This window comes from Musca autumnalis, unplaced genomic scaffold, assembly GCF_047663935.1.
Source record: "Musca autumnalis isolate F117 unplaced genomic scaffold, ASM4766393v1 scaffold_2, whole genome shotgun sequence".
NCBI lineage: Eukaryota > Metazoa > Arthropoda > Insecta > Diptera > Muscidae > Musca > Musca autumnalis.
Window position 1 is genome coordinate 105055299 of NW_027411755.1, and position 26351 is coordinate 105081649.

General features: G+C 37.4%; 1 protein-coding gene across 7 annotated transcripts in view; it reads left to right on the forward strand.

The window, feature by feature from the left end:
- The window catches only part of Frmd5 (FERM domain containing), a 424373-nt gene that overhangs the window by 291187 nt on the left and 106835 nt on the right, over positions 1 to 26351 (forward strand). For 3 of the 7 annotated variants that reach the window (XM_073968660.1, XM_073968662.1, XM_073968661.1), the window contains exon 1: positions 7987 to 11030. The exons of the other annotated variants lie outside the window; for them this stretch is intronic. In XM_073968660.1, the coding sequence (XP_073824761.1) occupies positions 8210 to 11030 (2821 nt within the window). In that variant the 5' untranslated portion in view covers positions 7987 to 8209. Of the gene's footprint in view, positions 1 to 7986; positions 11031 to 26351 lie in introns of those variants that run through there. 7 annotated transcript variants of the gene reach the window in all.

Genomic DNA, 26351 nt, shown 5'->3' on the forward strand with positions numbered 1-26351 from the left:
TAAATAAGCGTATTATTACAAAATGCATTGCATTGGATTAATTATATTATACTTTCCATGTAAACTACAAGACAATATATTACAATCCTGGAACATGAGGGTTTAACAATTATGTGTTCTGTAATCAAAACACCACATTGTTCTGCATTACCCACTCGTTTACCATCCCAGTGGGAAAATTGAAGCATTGGAAAACAAGGAGGTAATACAAAATACATTATTGTTAACACGGTGCATGTCCTAAGATACATTCCTTTATCAATGCATTAGTGTGGTTTAAAAATCGATGTCAATTTTTTTGAGGCCCCAGTGGCACGTGTTAACATATTCCGATTGTGCTCAAACTTTGGCAATCTTAAAATCGCACAAAACTAAACACTTTCCGGTGTCCCGCATAAAAAAATTCGACATCGATTTTTCCCCTGTGAGTTAAAACCAGTCTAATGTGCACAGATAGCATTCTATTGTGCATTGTTTGTAATGCGTTTTTTCAATATTTAATAGGAATGAATTATAGATGTACAGCCTGTTCCTTTAGTTCAAAAACAAAATTTGTTTTTGTATCAAATGTTTTTGTATGTGTGTGACAAACAAACGATTTGATTTTTCACATATTTTCCTCATATCATTGGTTTTGATAACAAAACAAAATACAAACGAAAACGTCTGAATAAAACGATGGAGAAAGACCCATCGTTTTGAACCGAAATTTGTTGATTGTTACAGTATTTCGCTGAAAACATATGCGTATGAGGAGAAAATGATTTGCACACATTTTTAGATAGACATAGGTTAGGTTTAGGACGCGCAGCTGTCTTACTGACAGCCACTCCACTCGGAGACCATGAAGTCCATTGTGATGATCAGGGACGTACGCAGGGGGGGAAAATTTATTAATTATTAATTTACTGCTGTGTATCATAAAGTGATAACATCTGCTAAAAATAGCACGCACATCTGAATTTTTTCCAATTTGCAATTTGTATTGTATTTCACGGCGCTCTTTAACCAACTTTAAATGAAAGAAGGTTACACCTGGGTTTATTGATGGTTCATAGATGAGAAAAATCAAAAAACAAAAAAATCGCCGAAGCGCTCTTTAAATAAATCGCGGTCAAAGTTCACATTTTTGGGGTTTCTTAGTTTTTTTGATTTTGCTGGGAAATGGAACTAAAGAAAATGTTGTAGCAGTGAAAATTCTCTACAATATTGTCTTTTATGATATTTTCGTTGGTTTCAATTCACTCCTTATAAAACAATGTCACGACTGCAATTTCCTATCTTAAACTTATATATGTATCTCAAAAATGGCACTACCTAGGAAAAAAATACGAATGCCAATCTTGTAGAGAATTTTAGCAGCTATAAGATTTGCTCTAGTCCCATTTCGATAAGACTTACCGTTTTCAAGCAAATCGCGAAAACCTAACAAAAAACATAAAAATGTGACCTGTACTTCTATATCATAAAAATGGTAAAACCTAGGTACAAATCAAAAAAATTTTCACAGCTAAAACATTTTCGATGCCAATCTTGTAGAGAATTTTAGCAGCTATAAGATTTGCTCTAGACCCATTTCGATAAGACTTACCGTTTTCAAGCAAATCGCGAAAACCTAACAAAAAACATAAAAATGTGACCTGTACTTCTATATCATAAAAATGGTAAAACCTAGGTACAAATCAAAAAAATTTTCACAGCTAAAACATTTTCGATAAGACTTGCGGTTTCAAAATCGCGAAAACCTAAAAACTTAGGCCGTGATTTATTTAAAAATCCCTGCAGCGATTACTTCTTATTTTTGGATTTTTCTCATCTATAAACATTGCTGTTTCAGAACCCGCAGAAATTCCCAGTTGTAAGCTCCTTTCATTTATCGTTGGTTCAGGAGCACCGTGATATTGTACCACCAGCCGTCATGCTAACGATAAAAATGTACCCTAGCGAAATAATGTTTTGACAAAACACGCGTCAAACAATTTGGAGTCGATTTATTCCAGTTCATCCGAACAGATAAATAGATTTGGTCCAAATTTTGGATCTCCCAATATTTTATCCAAACTTTAAGTCATATCGGGTTTCCCCGCAAGACTTCAAAATGTTTCCCTATAATCTTGAGCACAATAACTCTCGAAAGTCCAAATCGATTTTTTCCAGACATAGATTAGGTTCGAATATGGATTATATCGATCAACTCTTTCAGGTTCCTCCAACACAGAATTTCAATTATCCGATTTGACCGAAACTTTGAACATCCTAAAATTACTTCTTTACGTACATATATCAAGTACCAAGAGAGTCAATTTGGGACAACATCTTCGGATACTGTAACGACAAGTTTCCTCCGGTTGCTGGGATAAACTCACGGAGGGTAGGGTTCGTCACAGAAAATTTATATTGAAGTGACTGAGAGTGAAAGACTGAGTTTTGGATTACAAATTCTGAAGTTACACTTTATTGAACAACACAATGTGCTACGCTATCTTAAACTACTTATCCTTTTGCGCTGGGCAAGGTACGGCTGGATCGTCTTGAATGTGGACTGCTTCACTGCTAGGGTGGGGACAACGTCGGTTATTCGGCTTGTGTTGGTGTTGTTGTCGGCGAGTCACCAGACCAGGACGACGGTAATGATGTCGGCTTCCTCGATACAGAATGACATCAATGCCCACGACGGCTCTTGACCAGATAACGCACTATTTGCTTACGTTCTGGCCCACGTCGGCTCTTGAACGAGTTTCAATCACTGAGTTTCTACGTCCTGGCCCACGACGGCTCTGGAACGGAATATCGGTCACTTTTCCTGTGTCCCGGTCCACGACGGCTCGGGAACGAGATTGCGGTCACTTCTCTTTGTGTTCCGGCCCACGACGGCTCTGGAACGGAATCTCGGTCACTTTACCTGTGTTCCGGCCCACGACCGCTCTGGAACGAGATTATCGGCCAATTTTGCTTGCGTTCTGGCCCACGACGGCTCTTAACGGGTTTCACTCACTTAATCTCTACGTTCTGGCTCACGACGGCTCTGGAACGAGATATAGGTCACTTTTTCTTGTGTTCCGGCCCACGACGGCTCTGGAACGGAATATCGGTCAATTTTGGTGGCGTTCTGGCCCACGACGGCTCTTGAACTTCGCGGCGGAGTTCTTACAAATCACTTAGATACTTCAGTTCAGACCAACGACGGTTCTTGAACTTCGCGACAAATTCTTTTAAAATCACTAAAATCCGTAAGTTCAGACCAACGACGGTTCTTGAACTTCGCGACAAACTCTTTTAAAATCACTAAAATCCTTAAGTTCAGACCAACGACGGTTCTTGAACTTCGCGGCAAAATCTTTTAAATTAACTAAAATCCTTAAGTTCAGACCAACGACGGTTCTTAAACTTCGCGACAAATTCTTTTAAAATCACTACAATCCTTAAGTTCAGACCAACGACGGTTCTTAAACTTCGCGGCAAAATCTTTTAAAAATCACTAAAATCCTTAAGTTCAGACCAACGACGGTTCTTGAACTTCGCGACAAATTCTTTTAAAATCACTAAAATCCTTAAGTTCAGACCAACGACGGCTCTTGAACTTCGCGGCACAATCTTTTAAAAATCACTAAAATCCTTAAGTTCAGACCAACGACGGTTCTTGAACTTCGCTGTAAAATCTTTTAAAAACACTAAAATCCTTAACTTCAGACCAACGACGGTTCTTGAACTTCGCGACAAATTCTTTAGAAATCACTAAAATCCTTAAGTTCAGACCAACGACGGTTCTTGAACTTCGCGGTAAAATCTTTAAAAATCACTAAAATCCTTAAGTTCAGACCAACGACGGTTCTTGAACTTCGCAACAAATTCTTTTAAAATCACTAAAATCCTTAAGTTTAAGTTTAAAAATCACTAAAATCCTTAAGTTCAGACCAACGACGGTTCTTGAACTTCGCGACAAATTCTTTTAAAATCACTAAAATCCTTAAGTTCAGACCAACGACGGTTCTTGAACTTCGCGGTAAAATCTTTTAAAATCACTAAAATCCTTAAGTTCAGACCAACGACGGTTCTTGAACTTCGCGGTAAAATCTTTTAAAATCACTAAAATCCTTAAGTTCAGACCAACGACGGTTCTTGAACTTCGCGACAAATTCTTTTAAAATCACTAAAATCCTTAAGTTCAGACCAACGACGGTTCTTGAACTTCGCGGTAAAATCTTTTAAAATCACTAAAATCCTTAAGTTCAGACCAACGACGGTTCTTGAACTTCGCGACAAATTCTTTTAAAATCACTAAAATCCTTAAGTTCAGACCAACGACGGTTCTTGAACTTCGCGACAAATTCTTTTAAAATCACTAAAATCCTTTCTCGTGACCCACTCTGTACACTCTGGTTAGTAATGGCAATATGACAATCCACTCACCTTTTAGACCGGTATCGCTCTCGTAGGATATTCCGTGTTGTTTGGGTCGGGTATCCGCTCGACCTCCTTCATTCGCCTCCTAGTACCGACTGTCCCCCAGCTTGGTTTGTCTCTGCCTTTTATACCCTCGGCAGCAGCTTCCAGGCTACTTCCAGCAGACTTCCCACCGCCGCTTCTCTGCTGCTGCGCCGACCACGTGGCTTTCCCGGTTAACGGGAACTTGTTTAAAAATTTCTACTCTAATGGTAACGGGAACTTGTTTGTCTACATTATTCTGAACTAATTCTGTTTTTGAACTACAGTTTTGGTACGCAACTGTACCTGCCTAATCCCTCACAGTCATTTCTACTGATATGTTATTATTATTAAAGGTTTATTGAAATATCTTCTAAAACAATGCGATTCAATTCATGGTAATCAAAACATCCTTATTCAAATTAACAACAATTCATATAAAAAAATAAAGCAATCCGAATTTTTAAACACAAAAACTAATTTGTTGGGGCAAAAATGAGGGACGATTTTTGTCCTCACAATACATCCCTCACAAAATTTAACATAAGTGTAGTTTAAGGGCTATTCGAAGAGTCATTGCACATTTTGACCAATGGTACTCCTGGATGTCTTGTTTACAGCGATATTGTATTTTTCGTGGGTAAGTCCATGGTTATATCAGGATTGGTCCAAAAGTTCTAACTCTTACGGCGACCAACTAAATTGACGGCTTGACACCATAACTATCAAAAGGAATGACTTCCAAAATGGACTATATCAGTCGATTCTTTTAGGTATCTTCTGTACAAAAGTCCAAAACATTTGGGCTTTCTTTAAGTCAAATTTTTGTGCACAACATAAGCATTTATGCAATCGTGAAATTGTATACCCCAAATATTATCCATATTATCTGAAACTTCCTGGATATACAATTTATAGAAAATTTTTTGGCTATTTAGCCCGTATTCGATTCGATATTAAAGTCTCAGCTCACACAGGCTGTCACTTTTTTAATTGTTTTCCAGAAAACAAAAGTTATGAATTTTCATAAGTTTGCCTCTGCTGTGCCGACAGAAGTGATTGGTCTTTGGAAAGTTTTTAATGTCATCGAGTCCATAAACTTCTAGTCTTACAATTAAGATATAAATAAGTGGGAACAACAACTATTGAGGTATCAGATGGAGTTTTTGGACTTAACCTATTTTTTCAGGACTTTCAAACAGTACTGCGTGTTGGATTCGTAGTCTATGAGTCGTAGATTGTATCGCCCGGCTCTTGATAAAAATGTTTTCTTTTTAAATGTAATTTTCTGAATTTTAAGTTGGATTTTACGGAATCTATCGCTTTTGGTAAAATAGTAAAGTTTTGGTGTTTTTATGTCAAGAAAAGAAAATTATTTTCTTACAATAATAAAAAACTTCTTTTAATTCGACTGAAGTTAGTGTGTGATATCTGGATATGTACTATAAAGAAGAAAAGGAGTTCGGGCCGAACTGTTTATATCCTCCAACCACTGTATATCTCTATTCGACATATTCGCGATTGCAATCCCTGTATTCGAACGTGGATCTATTTTCACCACTTTTTGCTTGGAGGTTCTCCCACCAAAAGGATTTCCAAAATCCATTTTACTTACGATATTTTTAAAAATTATGCTAATTGGCTTGAATAATAGAAAATCTTTTGAAAGCTATTTTCTGCGGGATTTAGAACCCGAAATGTCAAATAAGAGGTAATGTGGGTGAAAATTCTGGGTTTTGAAATATTTTTGAAATATTTTTTAGTCATTGCTTCAATTCTGTTGGAGAATTTGGTTAAACACTTTTGTATGGGGACTATACCGAACGTGGTCTGATACGGTTCATTTTCAATTCTATACATCCAAGGACTAATAATCCAAATTTCAATCTTGTTTCTAAAATATTGTGATCTCTCTCTATTGAATGTATATACTTTGTGGCAATATTGCATATACATAAAATCAATTAAAAAACCTTTAAAATAGCTTTATGTAACGATACACAACATTTTTAATTTTCATGATTTTTGGTCAAGTTGTTGCTGTTGTTGTATGTGTGGATCGAGTAATGCTGTGTGGGTGGTTGTACATAATGGCATATATGGCTGCAGATGGTGGTATGGAGCTATTGAGGGAGGAGTTGGTTGGATAGTTAGGAGAGGAGAGAGGGTGAGAAGTGGTGGAAAACTAAAAGAAAATATGAAGAGAACAAATAAATACAGTGAAAGGATTAGATTGTTTATAGGAAAGAGAAATTTAGTCTAGAGAAAGATTTCTAGATTATTCAAGTCTATAATGACCCGCCCATAGCCATTTAAGGCTCTTACAATATGTAACCAGAACTGTAGGGTAAATAGAGGAGAAGTAAGAAGGAGTGTCAATCACATATACACCAAATAGTCTATGCCTTTTGACCATTAGTCTAGGGCAACGACAAAGAAGGTGCGCGATCGTCTCCATTTCCTCTTCACATAACCTGCAATACTCAATGTTGTTTTCATCCCACTTACAAGTCATGGATCTTATGCCACAGTGGCCAGTTATGACCCCCGTAGCAACTCTGATTTCTGGAAGAAGCAAAGCGGTGGCTTGACATAGTCCTCTACCATGAGGTCCGAGGACTGAGAGCCTCGCCTTGCTAGTTCATGAACAATTTCATTCCCCTCAACATTACAGTGTCCTGGTACCCAACAAAGGTTGACGCGTACGTTGCATGTTTTTAAGATGGATCTACACTTTTGAACAATCCTAGATTTAATAGTATAAGACCCTCGCGCCTTAAGGGCAGACTGAATATCCACATAGACTGTAACTGTCCTACCTGCGAAGTCCGTCATTTCTACCACTAATTCTAGGGCTTTCATTACTGCAAAAACCTCCGCCTGAAAAACACTGCAATTTGTACTAAGCTTAAACGAGCGTCTGATGTTCAGCCCTTCGCAGTACACCCCCGCTCCAGTACATTCATCTATCTTCGAACCGTCAGTAAAAATGGGAAGTCTATCGGGTAGTGGTCTGCCCTGCTCCCATTCACTCCTGTCAGGGATTATTACATTCGCTACATCAAAGTCCAGTGAAGGCAAAATGTAGTCAGACAGTGTAATCCGATTTGGCTGCTTACTTGTTGTAAAATGCTCGCATGTCCAGACCCCGAAGAGCGCCACAGGTTAAGGTCCTTGAGCCTCAGGGCACTACGGGATGTTAGATATTGAACTGAGATATCAAGGGGTTGAATGTACAATACCGCATTCAGTGCTGTCTGAGGGGTGCTCTTTACTGCTCCAGTGATAAGACGTGAAGCAGATCTCTGCACAGAAGCTAACCTGGACATGTTGGACTTATTGTTCAGGGCCACATGAGGTCTCAGACCCCAACTTTTTCCTATGGAGTTCTTACATCAATAGAGTGTTCCTATTCCTCTGTGTTCCTATTCCATCTAAGCCGATGGTCAAGGATCACTCCCAGGTACTTCGCCTCAGAGGAGAGATTTAGTTGCACACCAACCAGTGTTGGTGGTACGACCTCAACGGTTTTTATTTTCCAAGTGGATAGTACCATCCTCGGGGGAGCCTGTAACCCCTAGAGGACGCGTCCCCAGGTGGCGGATAGGGGAATGCTTCCCAGATATGGGTGGTAGGAGGGAAATCAAATACCTCTCGCGGACCAACAGGTAGCGGTGTCTGTTTCCACAGTGGGCGGCTGCAAACAGCGTCTGTACTCTAGGAAGAGCGGCTGAAATCAAGACGGTAAACTTAAAACCCATCAGAAGATAAGGGGAAATCACTGATGTATTTATCCCTTGAAAACCATATAACAATGAATGCAGAACAAAACACACGGCCCTCAATCTCCGGTAACTCGAGGGTGCTAAGAATCCCCGGAGGTAAAACCAAAAAGACACTGAATATTGGTACATGGAATATTCGAAGTTTATATGAAGCAGGAAAACTCAACAATACCATAGCTGAAATGGATAGACTCAATGTGGACATACTGGGAGTGTGTGAAACTTGGTGGCCAAACACTGGAGATTTTGTATCCCAAAATGCCAAAATATACTTTTCAGGTAACTCGAAAAGAAATCATCGGAATGGAGTTGGCATTATAGTGAAGGAACATATAGCCAAAAGTGTCATCGGATTCATTCCAAAATCTGATCGAACTATGATAATAAAAATATCAGCAAAACCAGTCAACATTAATATAATTCAAGTCTATGCACCTACAGCAGATAAAAGTAATGACGAGATTGAAGCGTTTTACATTGAAGTCGAAGAACTCATTAAAATAACAAAGCCGCATGAAATAACCATAATCCAAGGCGATTTCAATGCAAAGGTAGGAAGCGATATAGTTGCAGGAGTAAAAGGAATATATGGCCTAGGAGATAGAAATGAAAGAGGTGACAGACTCATCGAATTTTGCCAGGAATTTAAAATGAAAATTACCAATACTCTGTTCACCCTGCCGCCAAGAAGGTTATATACTTGGAAATCCCCCCAAGATAGAGTCGGCAATGTGATAAGGAACCAAATAGATTTCATACTTATAAACAGGCGACACTGCTCGTCTGTAAGAAAGGTCACAACATACCCTAGCGCAGATGTACCATCTGACCACAATCTCCTGATGGCAAAAATGCACATAAAACTAGCACGCCAGTCAAATAAAGCACGAAATCGAAAAATTGACATCGGAAAACTCGAAAATCCTATAATAAGGTCTGACGTTTCTTCTCAAGTCAACACAGAATTAATCAATATCAACAGGAATGACGTGGAAAATATATGGAACAGTGTGAAGACCACAATCAATTCAATTGCACGTAACACGCTTGGAAACTACACAAAACCAAAGAGTAAAAGTTGGATGACTGAAGAGATACTTCAACTGATGGATGAGCGTAGAAAATACAAAAATAGTAACTACGAGATGTATTGGGAAATCAACAGGGAAATTCAAAGGGAAGTGCGTATAGCCAAAAATAACCACCTGAACAGTCAATGCCAAGAAATTGAACGACTGATGACACTGCACGACGACTTCCAGATACACAAAAAAATGAAAGAAGCAGCCGGCATTTACAGAAATACCAATTCATCAGTCCTTTACAACAATAATAATGAACCCGTTTTTGAAACTGCTGAGAAGAAAGATATCTGGAAAGAATACATACAAAACTTATTCAGAGACTCTACCAGATCGGATTATGACAACCGGATATCACACCAAATGACAGGCGAGGCAATCACAAACAATGAAGTTGAAGATGCATTAAAATCCCTCCGAGAACGAAAAGCCACGGGTCCTGACGAAATACCTGCCGAAATACTAAAAATGATAAATGGTGACAATGTTGACCTGCTAACAAAACTATTTAACCACATATATGACACAGGACAATACCCCCAGGATTGGCTGAAGTCCACATTTATAACCATCCCAAAAAAATCTCACCCGAAAAGATGCAACGACTACCGACTTATCAGCCTAATGAGCCATGCCCTAAAAATCTTCCTTAAAATTATACATAAACGGATATATGAAAAATGCGAAAGGGAAATGGGTGAAACACAATTTGGCTTCAAAGAAGCAAAAGGAACGCGTGAAGCACTATTCTGCGTTCAAGTGTTGGTTCAAAAATGTAGAGATGTCAATAAGGATATATTTATGTGCTTTATAGACTACGAGAAAGCATTTGACACCGTACAGCATGACAAGCTCATGGATATTCTGGCGTCAATTGGAATAAGCGAGAAAGAAATTAGATGCATTAAAAGTCTGTATTGGCATCAAAGTGCACATGTTAATATCGATGGAGAAATTACGGAAGAAATATCTATATCCAAAGGAGTAAGACAGGGCTGTACACTGTCCCCACTATTGTTTAATATTTATTCCGAAAAAATATTCAAGGAATCAGTTAACAACGTCCAAGAAGGAGTCCTAATAAATAATGAATACGTAAACAATATCAGATACGCTGACGATACTACCCTAATAGCAGACAACTTATCGGGTCTACAAAACCTTGTCACAAGACTAACTGCGTGTAGTGAAACATATGGGTTAAGATTAAACACCAATAAAACAAAATATATGATAATAAGCAAGAAAAATAATTTTGAAAACATGAATATAACAATTCATAACACTCCACTCGAGAGAGTGTCGAGCTTCAAATATCTCGGGTTTTCAATAAATGATCAGTGGGATAACTCCAAAGAAATTAAATGCCGGATAGAAATGGCAAGAGACACCTTTCACAAATACAAAAGAGTATTAACAAGCCATGATAGTAACATTGCAACAAAGACAAGGTTCATAAAGGCCTACATATGGCCAGTTTTGTTATATTCTGTGGAAGTATGGACTTTAAAAGCAATAGATGTCAAGCGCTTAGAAGCCTTCGAAATGTGGATATATCGAAGAATTCTTAAAATACCGTGGATAGCTCACGTATCAAATGACGAAGTTCTACGAAGATTGAATAAAACAAGAGAACTCTTCGATCACATAAAAAGGAGAAAAATTTCATATCTCGGACACATAATGCGAAACCCAAAATACCGCATCCTGCAAAGAATTCTACAAGCCAAAATAGAAGGTAAACGCAGCAGAGGAAGACAAGAGATGTCCTGGCTTCAAAATATTCAACAATGGACGGAATTTCGAAATGCAGAAAATTTAATAAGTGTCGCAAGAAACAGAGATTTATATTCATATTTTATCAATAATATATAAAGAAAATTATACATGAAATGTAATATGGTCGCTAACATTCGAATATCGAATATGCAATAAAGAAGAAGAAGAAGGATAGTACCAACACTGTTTTTGACGGATTCACACCTAGACCATTGGTATGAGTCCATCTAGAGAGTTTGGCAAGTGCCCCTTACATCAGTTCAGACAACGTAGACAGAAATTTCCCGCTAATCAGAATAACTACGTCATCCGCATAAGCGACTACCTTAGTTCCCAGTCTGTTGAATTCCATGAGTATCCTATTTATCACCAGTAGCCAGAGTAGGGGAGATAAGACTCCCTCCTGAGGGGTGCCTCTGGTGACAGATCTCCTAATAGAGCTCTCCCCCTGCTTCTAAGCATGCTATCAATCCAGTCTATTAGGAAGAGGTCATACCCAGCAATTCTAGAGCAGAATGAATGGATTCGAGTTTCACGTTGTTAAAGGCCCCCTCTATATCCAGAAAGGCAGCCAGGGTGAAATTCGGTTCATCCAAATTCTTCTCTATATACCCTACGACACTATGTAGCGCTGTTTCAGTTGATTTCCCTTTAATATATGCATGTTGTGAGTTGCTCATAAGGTCTTGGTTGATGAAAGTTCTAATTTCTGAGTCTAACAACCATTCCAAAGTCTTTAAGAGAAAGGAGGAAAGACTAATCGGCCTGTAGTCTTTCGGTAGCGAGTGACTTGGTTTCCCAGCTTTGGGAATGTAGGTCACTGCTACCTCTTTCCACAGCGATAGTAATATACAAGCCCAAAAAATCTTCTGAAGAATGGTTGTCAGGACAGTCGGTGCGTTCTGAAGCATCGCTGGAATGATACCATCAGGTCCAGGAGACTTATATGGCTGAAAAGTACTTATCGCCCATGACATTTTGTGATAGCTTACTAATCTGTCGATAAGAGTCACCTCCCCTGGAGTGCGGGTCCTGCTTGTGTCCACACCAGGTGTACTCGAGCTGGCATCCTCACTTCCAGAGAAATGTCGACAGGTCTAAAGTCTCTAGAGCGGAATTAGTCCAGGTACCGTCATTGCGTTTGATGCTCCCAAAGGGTTTCGGGTCCTTCGAGATCACCTTACGGAACCTCGCTGCTGCATTAACCCCCTCTACAGATTCACTAAAGCTGATCCACGAATTTCTCTTAGCTTTCCTGATTTCACTTTTATACCGGTTGAAACACTCTCCGTACAGATTCCAATCGGTATCAGCTTCGGTGTTGTTAGCTTTGTTATAAGCATTCCTACTGTTTTTCCTAAGCTTGGCTAGCTCTTTATTCCACCAAACCGGTTGAGTTCTCCTACCAGGATATGATAATGGGCAAGGCTTCTCATAGCAACGCCGGAGGACACGCGTAAGGTCTTCAACTTGGTCATCGATTTCCCCTGTTGCACGTGGCTCAGTGAATTCGCACAACCTCGAGGAAACAAGGGAGTTGTAGTTATCCCAGTTTGCCCTCCTTGGATTCCTATGAGGCAGTTGCCGTTTACTTCCAAAGTGGACATGAAAGTGTATCGCTCTGTTATCCCAAAATAAACACTCCTCCGATACTCTCCAGTCCACTATGGCTGTATCTTCCATATTTGTAAGGGTTAAGTCTATGACCTCTTCCCTTACCCTATTATGGAAGGTGGCAGTGTTACCCTATTACACACTCGTAGATTATTAGTTAAAATAAAATGGAATATGGACTCACCTCTCGCATTGGTGTCTCTGCTTCCCCAGTGAAAGTGGTGAGCATGTGCATCACAGCCCATTACTAACCTCCATTTGCCCGTCGTCTCCTCCACTAGTTTGCGCACCAATCCGCTTGGTGGGTCGGGTGCCTCATGCGGCATGTAGACCGAGGCTAGCACTAAAGCCCTACCGGTATCTTCGTCTAGCCTCACTACAGTCGTATCGCCATCACTGTAATTGTAGAGTTGAATAAGATTTAGACTTTCTTAGCTACAATACAGGTTCTTACCTTTTCCCCATTATTCGTATAGAATAGGGAGAAGTGCTTATCGTTTAGTCCAGAAACCCTATTTTTATATAAATAGGGTTTCTGGACTAAAGCGATATTTATTTTAGAGTCTGTGAGGGAGAGAAGGAGTTCAGCAGACGCGGCCTTACAGTGGTGCAGATTAATCTGCACCACCCGAAGGCCATGCTGCCGAACTACTTTACTGCGACTTCGAGATCCGGAACCGAAGTCCACCAGATCCGAAGAACAGCACTCCCCCACAGTCTCTGATATATTCCGCACTCTCACTATCAATAGTGAATCGCATCACCATGCCGTCTCCTTCCTTGAAGAGGTTGAGCAGCCTCCAACTGTCGATGAAGAGACCTCTATTCTGTTTCTTAATCATCTTCATCAGCTCCTCTGCATCAGAGTCAGGAGGAGGCACCCGTGTTGTGGCTACAATCTTCTTCGGAATTTCATCCACCGAAACCGCGGCTACCCTGCATCCGTCCCAGAGTTCACCAGCACCCTCTATTATCTGTATAAGAAAGTCTCTCGACTCCTCATCCTGACAATAGAGGATTTTGATGCCTCTTTAGACAACCGCCCTGCCGAAGCCGGTCTTCCCGGCGTCTACCTCGTCGGAGGTAATGGTCCTCCTAAGGAGGCGTTCCACTGCGAGCCAGTGTGAATCGCCGATCCTCCCATCAATGTCAGCTTTATCGATGATCGCCACTCGGAGATTCTCCGCAGCAATCATCCCTTCTGAGCTCGCTGTCTTCGGTATCAGCACTGCTCTTCACTCCAGAAGGATGAGGTCCATTAGGTGCAGACGACTTTACAGTGGTCTGTTGCCCAGTCCTCTGCACAGTCGTCGCCCCTTATCGATCTACACCTTTCTTTACCCCGGCAGGTCCGGTACAGCCACCGACGAGACAATCGAGATAGGCGGTACCTTTAGCGGCTGTCTTGCTTGTGGCTGCAACTTGTTTATGACTGAAAGTTGTAAATTAACGTCAGACGTGTAATATACGGTGTCACTATTAAAATTTATTAAGCAGTCATGAAACCCAACCCAATTAATGTTATAAAAATCATGGTAGGTAAAGTATTTCTCACTGTATGAGACCTCAACTTCATACGCACCTTGAGAGGAAAGCCGAAGCTTACTGGGATCACTCAATAAGATATTGTCAATAAGAGAACACGTATTATGAGCCATGTCGTAGTGTGTCGGTATCGAATTATGAGATATACTCAAACTTAAACTTCCGCACATTGTTCTCATAATATTAGACTAAGCAACATTGAACAAATTTCGATTATAATCACCAAAAATAATAACATTTGTATAATTTGAGAATAAATCAGTGTGAGTCGAACCAAAAATGTCTAAATTACCATGTGGTAGGTAAACAACCCCAAATAAAACTTTTGTGGAACCAAAAACTAACTTAATAAAAAGGGATTCGCAGACACCAAAATAAGTCGAACGATGTACCACTTTGAATTTTAGTTTGTTTGAGACATATAAGCCGACACCTCCTCCCGTAATATTGGGCCTATATTGTATATATTACGGACAAAATAGTACCCACCAATAGAAACAGATCTACTGGAGACATTAGTCTTCATCCAAGTTTCAGATATTCCAAACACATCAATGCCACTATTCACCAAAATATTTCTAAGTTCATCTAGAGTATGGTTATTATATGAGGGCCGAAAGGTTTGACAGTTGAGATGTCCAAACTTCAAACTATTTGTATATGCACTTAAAGCATTTTTAAAGTATCTAGGGCTGCTGATCATTGGGCCTAAATTAGTTTCAAGAACCGTGACTAAAGTGGTGGAATGAACTGGGGAACCATATTACAAAATAAATAAGGAAAAATAGCGTTTTCAATAAATCAGTCATATAACAATTCATTCAATTTTAATATTTCGCAGCTCACATATAAATAAATTAGAATAAAGCTGTTGAGCAATTCAAGCTCTAAAAATTTTGCATAATTTTAGTGCAACCCTCGTATCCACATGTTGTGTCTGTTCCATCCAAAAATGTGATATGTACTTTAGGAATCCCAAATTCTCTTAGCTGAAACTTAGAAAACTTTTTCTCCTTCAACATACGGCAACAAAGAAATTTTAGCTTACTAGCAGCTGAAGATACATGGCCATTTAAGTACACTCTAGACGACAATTCACCACCAATAACTTCACTTAATTTCAAATCGTTGGTAGAAAAGTATTTCTTCATAATGGCATCACGTTTAAGGGTTGAAGAAAACTTTGCAATCACTGAATTGTCTTTCTTTATATAGAAAACATTATTCACATCATTTTCTGCAAGAGGAATCTCAAAATGTGTACCAATAGACGAAACACATTTGACAAGATCAGTCAAGCCCAGAGGTAGACCAAATATAACAATGTCGGGCCGATTTGATTTAAGTACACTCTAGAGGACAATTCACCACCAATAACATCACTTAATTTCAAATCTTTGGTAGAAAAGTAATTCTTCATAATGACTTCACTTTTAAGGGTTGAAGAAAACTTTGCAATCACTGAATTGCCTTTCTTTGTATAGAAAACATTATTCACTTCATTTACTGCAAGAGGAATCTCAAAATGGGTACCACTAGACAAAACACATTTGACAAGATCAGTCAAGTCCAGAGGTAAACCAGATATGACAATGTCGGGCCGATTAAGTTTCCTATGCAGGGTGTTGACTTCACTTTCTAACCTCAAAAACTTTTTATTTGCAGTCCTTTCGATGTTCGTAATATCCTCTTTGCATTTGATACCGTCCTTATGAAGATCTGTAACAGCACAATTCAATTCTTTCTTTAGGTCAGCAGCAATTTCATCCATTTTAGCTAACTTTATCTGCTTCATTACATACAAGAATACGATCAATTTTGCAATGAAGGGACTGTGAGTCAGCAGAACGTTCCGAATTTTCTGGTTCTGTAGAAATGCCACACTCTTCACACTTGAAAAATATGGATGAGGATTCTCTGAGAGCAAGACTCTGACGTTCTGATAAACGAGCACAATCCAAGTGAAACCAGCATGAGCAAATCACACACTGAACAGAAACTTTTTTCTTAACATCTTTATTACAAATAGGACATTTGCCTTGTGTAGGAGCCATAACAACAATAAACACATCAGTAAAATGAACGTAGCAGCAGCAGGTATAACCTGGAACACGTGATTAAGTAGATTTGTAAAATTCAGCGTGTTTTGAATAAAATTCCATAGAACTTTAATCAATAATGTTGGGAAATATTTATTTCGATATTTTGGCGCGCGCAAAATTGCTTATTTTAGGCAAAAAGAAATATAATTTAATTTATATGCAGAGCCACACAAAAAAATCAACTACTCAGGCATAGCGTTGCCAGATTAATTTCCATTTACTACTTTTCGTTCCCATAAGTAACGAATTTTCAAAACTACTTCCATTATACCCTCCAACTGCAGCCTTAATTAAAAATTTCGGGATTCCAGCTCTATCCGCTCAACCTATATCCAAATTGTACAAAATTGAGTAGCATTTAGTACTTGTACACATAAGTACGAATTTCAAAACTGCTTTAATTCTACTCGCTAATTCAAATTTCAGGATTCCAGCTCTATCCGTTCGCGCAAATCGTAATTGTACCAAATTTAGTACCATTTAGTACTTTTCTTACCCATAAGTACGAATTTTCAAAACTACTTCCATTCTACCCTCCAACTGTAGCCTTAATTCAAAATTTCAGGATTCCAGCTCTATCCCTTCAACCTAAATCCAAATTGTACCAAATTTAGTACCATATAGTACTTTTCGTACCCATATTTACGAATTTTTAAAACTACATCCATTTTACTCTCCAACAGTAGCCTTAGTTCAAAATTTCAGGATTCCAGCTCTATCCGTTCGCCCAAAACATAATTGAACCAAATTTCGTACCATTTAGTACTTTTCGTACCCATACGTACGAATTTTCAAAACTACTTCCAATCTGCCCTCCAACTGCAGCCTTATTTAAAAATTTCGGGATTCCAGCTCTATCCGCTCAACCTATATCCAAATTGTAAAAAATTTAGTACTTGTCGTACCCATAAGTACGAATTTTTAAAACTACATCCATTATACTCTCCAACAGTAGCCTTAATTCAAAATTTCAGGATTCCAGCTCTATCCGTTCGACCAAATCATAATTGTACCAAATTTAGTACCATTTAGTACTGTTCGTACACATGTGTACACTTTTCCTAAACCACCTCCTTATGTACCTTTTATGTATGTACCTTTAACCTTGATTCTCACACCAAATTTCAACCTTTAACCTTTATCCGTTCACAAAATACGATTTGGTACCAAAGTTAGTACACTTCTGTACTTTTCGTACACTTATAGTTCGAATTTCTAAAAACCCTTTAGCACATCTTCCCTACACTCCATCAGTGACCTTCATTTCAAAGTTCTGGCTCTACCGGTTCGCCAAATACAAACGGTACCATATTTAGTACCTTTCGTACCCTTCCAGTTCGAATTTCCAAAAACCCAGTCTTGTCTGACCCCTTCGGACCAAGAGTGATCCACACCCAAAATTTCAGGATTCTAACTTTATTTTTATATTTTTACTTAATTTATTTTTATATTTTTACTTACATGCCTCCATTTTCACAATATACCCTACACCACTATGTGGTAAGGGGTATTATGTGTTAGTGCATTTGTATGTAACATACAAAAGGGAGCGAGATAGACCCATAGTTCCTTCTAGGGATATACATAGAATCACTTTCTGAGTCGATTTATGCATGTCCGTCCGTCCGTTCGCAACATACAGGTCGCATTTGTTGACCGATTTCGCTGAAAATTGGGGAATACCATTTTTTTAGCCGTCGGAAGATCAAGTTCGAAGATGGGCTATATCGGTCCAAGTTTTGGTATAGCCCCCATATATATTTTCGGCCGATTTCACGTATTTTCTGTAACACACACGCTATATATGTCCGATTTCGATGAAATTTGGAATGTGTGACTGAATTTGGTCTAAAAATAAATGTGCCAAATTATATCGAAATCGGTTCATATTTGGATATAGCACCCATATATATTTTCGGCCGATTTCGCGTATTTGCTGCTCCAAACACGCTATATAAGTCGGATTTCAATGATATTTGGAATGTGTGACTGAATTCGGTCTGGAAATAAATGTGCCAAATTATATCAAAATCGGTTTAGATCTGGATATAGCTCCGATTTATATTTTACATATTCACAGTGGTGTAGGGTATCATATAGTCGGCCCCGCCCGACTTTGATCCTTTCCTTACTGGTTTTAATAATTAAAAAATTAACTAATGTAAAAAGCTACGTATTCACTTCAACTCAGCTCAATAAAATGTTAAGTGATTCATACCGACATGGAGGCGTTGAAATAAAACGGGACCCTAAAATCAAGAACAATCCTAAAACGATGCATTCCATTAACAGTAGATTTGCTTTGACACTTGAGATGTCCAAACTTCAAATTATTTGTATATGCACTTAAAGCATTTTTAAATTATCTAGGGCTGCTGATCATTGGGCCTAAATTAGTTTCAAGAACCGTGACTAAAGTGGTGGAATGAACTGGGGAACCATATTACAAAATAAATAAGGAAAAATAGCGTTTTCAATAAATCAATCATATAACAATTCATTCAATTTTAATATTTCGCAGCTCACATATAAATAAATTAGAAGAAATCCCAAATTCTCTTAGCTGAAACTTAGAAAACTTTTTCTCCTTCAACATACGGCGACAAAGAAATTGTAGCTTACTAGCAGCTGAAGATACATGACCATTTAAGTACACTCTAGACGACAATTCACCACCAATAACATCACTTAATTTCAAATCGTTGGTAGAAAAGTATTTCTTCATAATGGCATCACGTTTAAGGGTTGAAGAAAACTTTGCAATCACTGAATTGCCTTTCTTTATATAGAAAACATTATTCACATCATTTTCTGCAAGAGGAATCTCAAAATGTGTACCAATAGACAAAACACATTTGACAAGATCAGTCAAGCCCAGAGGTAGACCAGATATGACAATGTCGGGCCGATTAAGTTTCCTATGCAGGGTGTTGACTTCAGTTTCTAACCTCAAAAACTTTTTATTTGCAGTCCTTTCGATGTTCGTAATATCCTCTTTGCATTTGAAACCGTCCTTATGAAGATCTGTAACAGCACAATTCAATTCTTTCTTTAGGTCAGCAGCAATTTCATCCATTTTAGCTAACTTTATCTGCTTCCATACATACAAGAATACGATCAATTTTGCAATGAAGGGACTGTGAGTCAGCAGGACGTTCCGAATTTTCTGGTTCTGTAGAAATGTCACACTCTTCACACTTGAAAAATATGGATGAGGATTCTCTGAGAGCAAGACTCTGACGTTCTGATAAACGTGCACAATCCAAGTGAAATCAGCATGAGCAAATCACACACTGAACAGAAACTTTTTTCTTAACATCTTTATTACAAATAGGACAATTGTCTTGTGTAGGAGCCATAACAACAATAAACACAGCAGTAAAATGAACGTAGCAGCAGCAGGTATAACCTGGAACACGTGATTAAGTAGATTTGAATAAAATTCCATAGAACTTTAATCAATTATGTTGGAAAATATTTATTTCGATATTTTGGCGCGCGCAAAATTGCTTATTTTAGGCAAAAAGTAATATAATTTAATTTGTATGCAGAGCCAAACAAAAAATCAACTATTCAGGCACAGCGTTGCCAGATTAATTTCCATTTACTACTTTTCGTACCCATAAGTACGAATTTTCAAAACTACTTCAATTCTACCCTCCAACTGCAGCTTTAATTAAAAATTTCGGGATTCCAGCTCTATCCGCTCAACCTATATCCAAATTGTACAAAATTGAGTACCATTTAGTACTTGTACACATAAGTACGAATTTTCAAAACTGCTTCAATTCTACTCGCTAATTCAAATTTCAGGATTCCAGCTCTATCCGTTAGCGCAAATCGTAATTGATCCAAATTTAGTACCATTTAATACTTTTCTTACCCATAAGTACGAATTTTCAAAACTACTTCCATTCTACCCTCCAACTGTAGCCTTAATTCAAAATTTCAGGATTCCAGCTCTATCCCTTCAACCTAAATCCAAATTATACCAAATTTAGTACCATTTAGTACTTTTCGTACCCATATTTACGAATTTTTAAAACTACATCCATTTTACTCTCCAACAGTAGCCTTAGTTAAAAATTTCAGGATTCCAGCTCTATCCGTTCGCCCAAATCATAATTGCACCAAATTTCGTACCATTTAGTACTTTTCGTACCCATACGTAAGAATTTTCAAAACTACTTCCATTCTGCCCTCCAACTGCAGCCTTATTTAAAAATTTCGGGATTCCAGCTCTATCCGCTCAACCTATATCCAAATTGTACAAAATTTTGTACTTGTCGTACCCATAAGTACGAATTTTTAAAACTACATCCATTCTACTCTCCAACAGTAGCCTTAATTCAAAATTTCAGGATTCCAGCTCTATCCGTTCGACCAAATCATAATTGTACCAAATTTAGTACCATTTAGTACTGTTCGTACACATGTGTACACTTTTCCTAAACCACCTCCTTATGTACCTTTTATGTATGTACCTTTAACCTTGATTCTCACACCAAATTTCAACCGTTAACCTTTATCCGTTCACAAAATATGATTTGGTACCAAAGTTAGTACACTTTTGTACTTTTCGTACACTTATAGTTCGAATTTCTAAAAACCCTTTAGCACATCTTTCCTACACTCCATCAGTGACCTTCATTCAAAGTTCTTGCTCTACCGGTTCGCCAAATACAAACGGTACCATATTTAGTACCTTTTAGTACCTTTCGTACCCTTCCAGTTCGAATTTCCAAAAACCCAGCCTTGTCTGGCCCCTTCGGACCAAGAGTGATCCACACCCAAAATTACAGGATTCTAACTTTATTTTTATATTTTTACTTACTTTATTTTTAATTTTTTTACTTACATGCCTCCATTTTCACAATATTTTTAATAATTAAAAAAAATTAACTAATGTAAAAAGCTACGTATTCACTTCAACTCAGCTCAATAAAATGTGAAGTGATTCATACCGACATGGAGGCGTTGAAATAAAACGGGACCCTAAAATCAAGAACAATCCTGAAACGATGCATTCCATTAACAGTAGATTTGGAAATATAGCAAGTAATCAATATCAAATGCTTGCCAAGTGGAATTACTCCCCAGCAAAATGTTCCGTGCCAAAGATGCCATTCAATTATGGGTGCAAGTGAGCTGGCATATCTTTTTAGCATCTTCATCGATGAATTTCATATGAGCGTGGACCCCAATAGATGCTATTCATTTTTGGATCCAAAGCATGTCATTTACACCAATGCTTTGACATGTCATTTACACCAATGCTTTGGCTTGTCATTTCCACCAATGCTTTGGCATGTCATTATTATTACGACGAGAGTTTAACAACGTTGGTTGTGATTTCGAGTCTCCGACAACATCAAGCTTATTGTAAATAATTAGTCTTATATATTTAGAAAAAATTGTATAAATAAAAACACAAAATCTCTATTGGATCGATGGAATGCGTTCAAATGCTGATGAAGAGATCGGATCTTTCACGACTTCTTTTGCATGGTTTCAAATACTGATGAAAAATCGGATCTTTCACGACTTCCTTTGCATTGGTTCAAATGCTAATGAAAAGATCGGATCTTTCACGACTTCGTTTGAACCAATGCAAATGATGCCATGAAAACATGAAACCCCTTCCTTAAATTTATGCTGGGTCGCTTATTATAATGCGTTAGATAATTTATTCTCAATATAATAAATTCTCCTATTTCCCACTGGGTAGATATGAAAATTTATATTATTAATATTTAATCGCGATGAAGTGAAAATGTAATTTTATAAAACTTATTCGAAATGAAACAAAAACTTTGTATAAGCGGACCAAAGTGAAGTAAAATCAATGAGATTGCACAGAAGAGAATCGTATTGTTTTTAAATTATTTTAGTGTTATTATTTAATTTATTAGCATCATTATTGTTATTCTATTCTTTTTCACCCTTTAAGCTACATATGTTTGAAATCGCAGTGTATCTAAATATAAAAAAATTGTCATACTAAATGGTTTATAATTTCAATACCGGAGGAATAATAATAATAATGTATAATAATTGTTCCACAAACATCCCGGGAGGGACGAGGGAGACTTCTCTCATATCAATGAGTGCACCCCGATTCATATTGGATCAATGATATGGGACCTACTTTTTATTGCCGAGTCCGAAATGCGTGTCTTAAGACACCACTTGTAGAGAAGTTTTTCATGGCTTAAAAACTCAGGAAATGTCGCCAACATTATTGAGGGGTATCATGCCACCGTTGAAAATTTGATGTTGCCTGGCAATCGAACCGCAGACCTTTAAGGCGGGTGTGCATAACCTTGCATCACGATGGCACCCACCGGAGGAATAAATTGTTTAAAAATTAAATAATACAATAATTTATACTATAAAATAATATATTATTTTCCTAGGACATGCATGTGTTGCGAATAATGTATTTGGTATCAAAAAGCATAGTGGCTCTGTATTGCCTGTTCGATTCCCATCGATTATATTTTCCCACAATTGTAATATGCAAAAGTTATGTATATCGTTTAATTTAAAACCTCTTCCTTACATTCAATTTGGATCCGACGATAATAATTAATGATCAAAATCTCCTGAAACAGAAGGCAATTTTATATGGTGAACACTGAAAAATCCAAGTAGGGCTATAGGAAAAGTTTGGATAAAAACAACTAACATTAATTCATATATACACTTTCGCTTAGCTTCAACTTCAAGCTTAGCCTTCGCCTATCCCCTAAAATAACATTCTAATATGACTGATGATCGGACATAACCACCCGTGAAAAGTAGCGTAATGGTTGGATGTATGGGTCTTCGGTAGACTCCTAATTTTTTAATGTACCTCTAGGTTATTACAGCTCAACTCGAAAGAGATTTTTTTATTTTCAATTAAATAATTTACAATCCATTATTAGTATTCGCCGCAATGCCAGTTGGCTTTATAGAGGCTAGTTGGCAAAATATTACAATTCAATATTTAAATTGAAATATATATAGCTATGTATAATATTTTATATATTGATTGATTTTATATTTTTTATATTGATAACAACAACATAAAGTTTTATTACAAAAACTGTTCAAAATTATGTAGCAAAAACGATCGAATGTTTCTTTTATATATTAAGAAGTTGTTAATATTTTTAATATGTTGAGGCAAATTGTTGTACTCCTTATTGCCAGAATGGTCAATTCTTTGTTTTGTTGTCTCAGTTAGACAAACTACTACCTTTAGATTATCTCTATTTCTTGTTAAGAGTCTATGCTCATTTCTGGCAAATGGTAACGTGTGGTACCAATATTGTTCAAACATTTAAATACATACAAAAGAACTTGCATTTTATAATATCCATGTAGAGGAAATATGTTTGGGAATAATTCCTTAAAGAAGCTAAGTGTGGGATAAGTCGGTGGTAAGTTGGCTATGACTTTTAGGGTTCTATTTTGTACTCTCTGAAGCGATTTTAATTCACTTGACATTTTGTAACCATAAATGATAGCAAGATAATTAAATTGACTTTGTACAAGTGCATTGTAGATTAAAAGCTTTGTGTTATGATCAAATTTGTTTTTAAACATATAAAACAACCCAATAGCTGGTGCAATTTTATGTTTTAATTGACGTATATGCTGATCCCATGACAAGTTGTTCTGAAAATGTAATCCTAAATATTTCAGGGTTTGTACCTCCTCTATTTTTGTTTCGTTTATATTTATGGTGAAATTGTTATTGAACCTGGAGTGCGGTTTAAATCTAATCAATTTAGTATTTTCTGAATTAATAAAGAGTTTATTAATTCGCATAAATTCTGGAATTAAAACTGCATCTCTCTGCACATGCCACTAAAGCTCGTGAAAATAGGGATATGATACACATATATCATCAGCATATAAAAATACCTTGCCACTTAATTGTAGATTAAACAAGTAAAGAAGTGTCAGTCGGCTTTGCCGACAGATATATACCCTCAGCCAATGAGAAGTGTAACTTTCACATACGGACAGATCGAAGGTATTTAAGGTCTCTTCAGAATTTTTGGCCCTTTTAGGAATTTACTGCACTAAGGACAAATGTTGAACTTTTGTGTGGGAGTTACCCTTATGGAGGCCCGATATGGGCCATTTTAGAAGTTAATCTAAATTTTGACAAAATATTAGGAGAACGTTTGGACCAAATTAGTTGCCACATTCAAGCGATATCGTCCTAGCATTTTAGTGACATTTTTAAATATTGGGGAGAGTCCCGGAAGTTGTGGACCGGTATTGCCCCATGAAACTAAGTTTGGATATAATATGACGAAGACCAAATGTTGGACCAAATCAGTTGACCAAATTGTCTGAAACACATTTCGTCCAAACATACTTGGGGTCTTAAACCATTATTTCGATGAGGCACATTTTGCCCGTATGAAAGTGTATATACCCTCGTTAGCATAAATGCTGAGGGTATAAAAAAATATCATTAGGAAATGACCTTCGCCTTATTTCTATTTAATTTCATTTTGGTAATGTTCGTTCGCCTCTAATTGGATTTCCAAGAAATCGCAGTATGTAACCACTACACACCATCAGATTTATTGCTTTACCCATTCGCTAAAAATCGCACAGCATTTAGTTCCCTTTTAACTCGAATTTCCAAAACTACGACTTTATATCAGAGATACATACCTACAGTGACTTATGTTGTAAATTTCAGAATTCTGGTTTCACCCTTTCATTTACAAAAAATTTGGTACTTTCTCATTAAGAATTACCCTTCCAGTAAGAATTTCCAAACCCATAACCTTATCCAGCCCCTACACGCCAACGGTAACTCACAATTCAAATTCAAGGTTCTAGCTTCAGCGGTTTTACCAAGAACCCAAATACTTCCGTAAAATGTCCGGAATTCAAAATTGTGACGTTAACTATGTACACTTCACTTAGGCTATTTTAAAATGGGAAAAATCTACAGTTTCCACTGTCTGAAAATTTGGAATTTGAATTCTCAGAGGTTATAAAACGTTTATTTAAAAAATGTTCAGTTTAGGGTATTGTGAACATTTTATCCAAATTTCCCACAGAAGCAGCTGTAACTTCGTAATTTGTGGTACGACAGAGTAGAAAATCTTTATTAAATAAATTACTTAATGTACACCCATTCACCTACTTGCTACATAACGGTACATTTTTGAGGTATTTCAATTTCTCTAGGGGTAAAAATCTTCTTGTAAAGGATTGTTTAGAAATCGCCTTCGCGGTCACATAAAACCAATAGAACAGCATTCAGTACAGTTTTTAAATTTACTTACTTTAGTTTGTACTTCGAGTACACTCTAAAGCTGAAAACAGATACAACGTTTGATTAAAGTTTTGCGTTGGGCGTCGAGAAAAAAACAACAACAACAGGGCGACGACGATACCAAAGTCCAGCGTTTATCTGTTTGTCGGCATATATTTCAAATGAATTTGAATTTTTCGGCATCATGCCCAACAGTGTAAAAACGGCCAAAACGACACAAAATTTTAATCAAACGTTGTATCTGTTTTCAGCTTAATAGTGACCACATCTAACAGTGAACCTAATAACAAATTTCATAATTCCAGCTCTATTCCGTTGTCCAATACAAAATTTGATACCCCTCCTCACTTTTTATGCTCTAGTAATTTAATTCCCGCTTTATTAATACACCAACACAACAGCACTGACCCTAATACAATATTTTACCAAAATGGTACCAAATGTTATAACATTCGTACGCATAGGTATACGTTTATAAAATAATCTCCTTATATACATGTCCGCCCAAAACCAGTTAGAGTATTATTTAGTACTTTTCGTATACATAACATCCAAAACCTCTTCCAAATTCTGTATCATTTAGTGCTTTTCGTATTCTAAACGTACGTATTTCCACAACCACATCCATATCTCAACCCTACACAGCAACAGTGGCTACAATAGCAAAATCCGAATTCCACCTTTATTACTACACTTAATATCAAATTTAATACCTTTTAGTAAT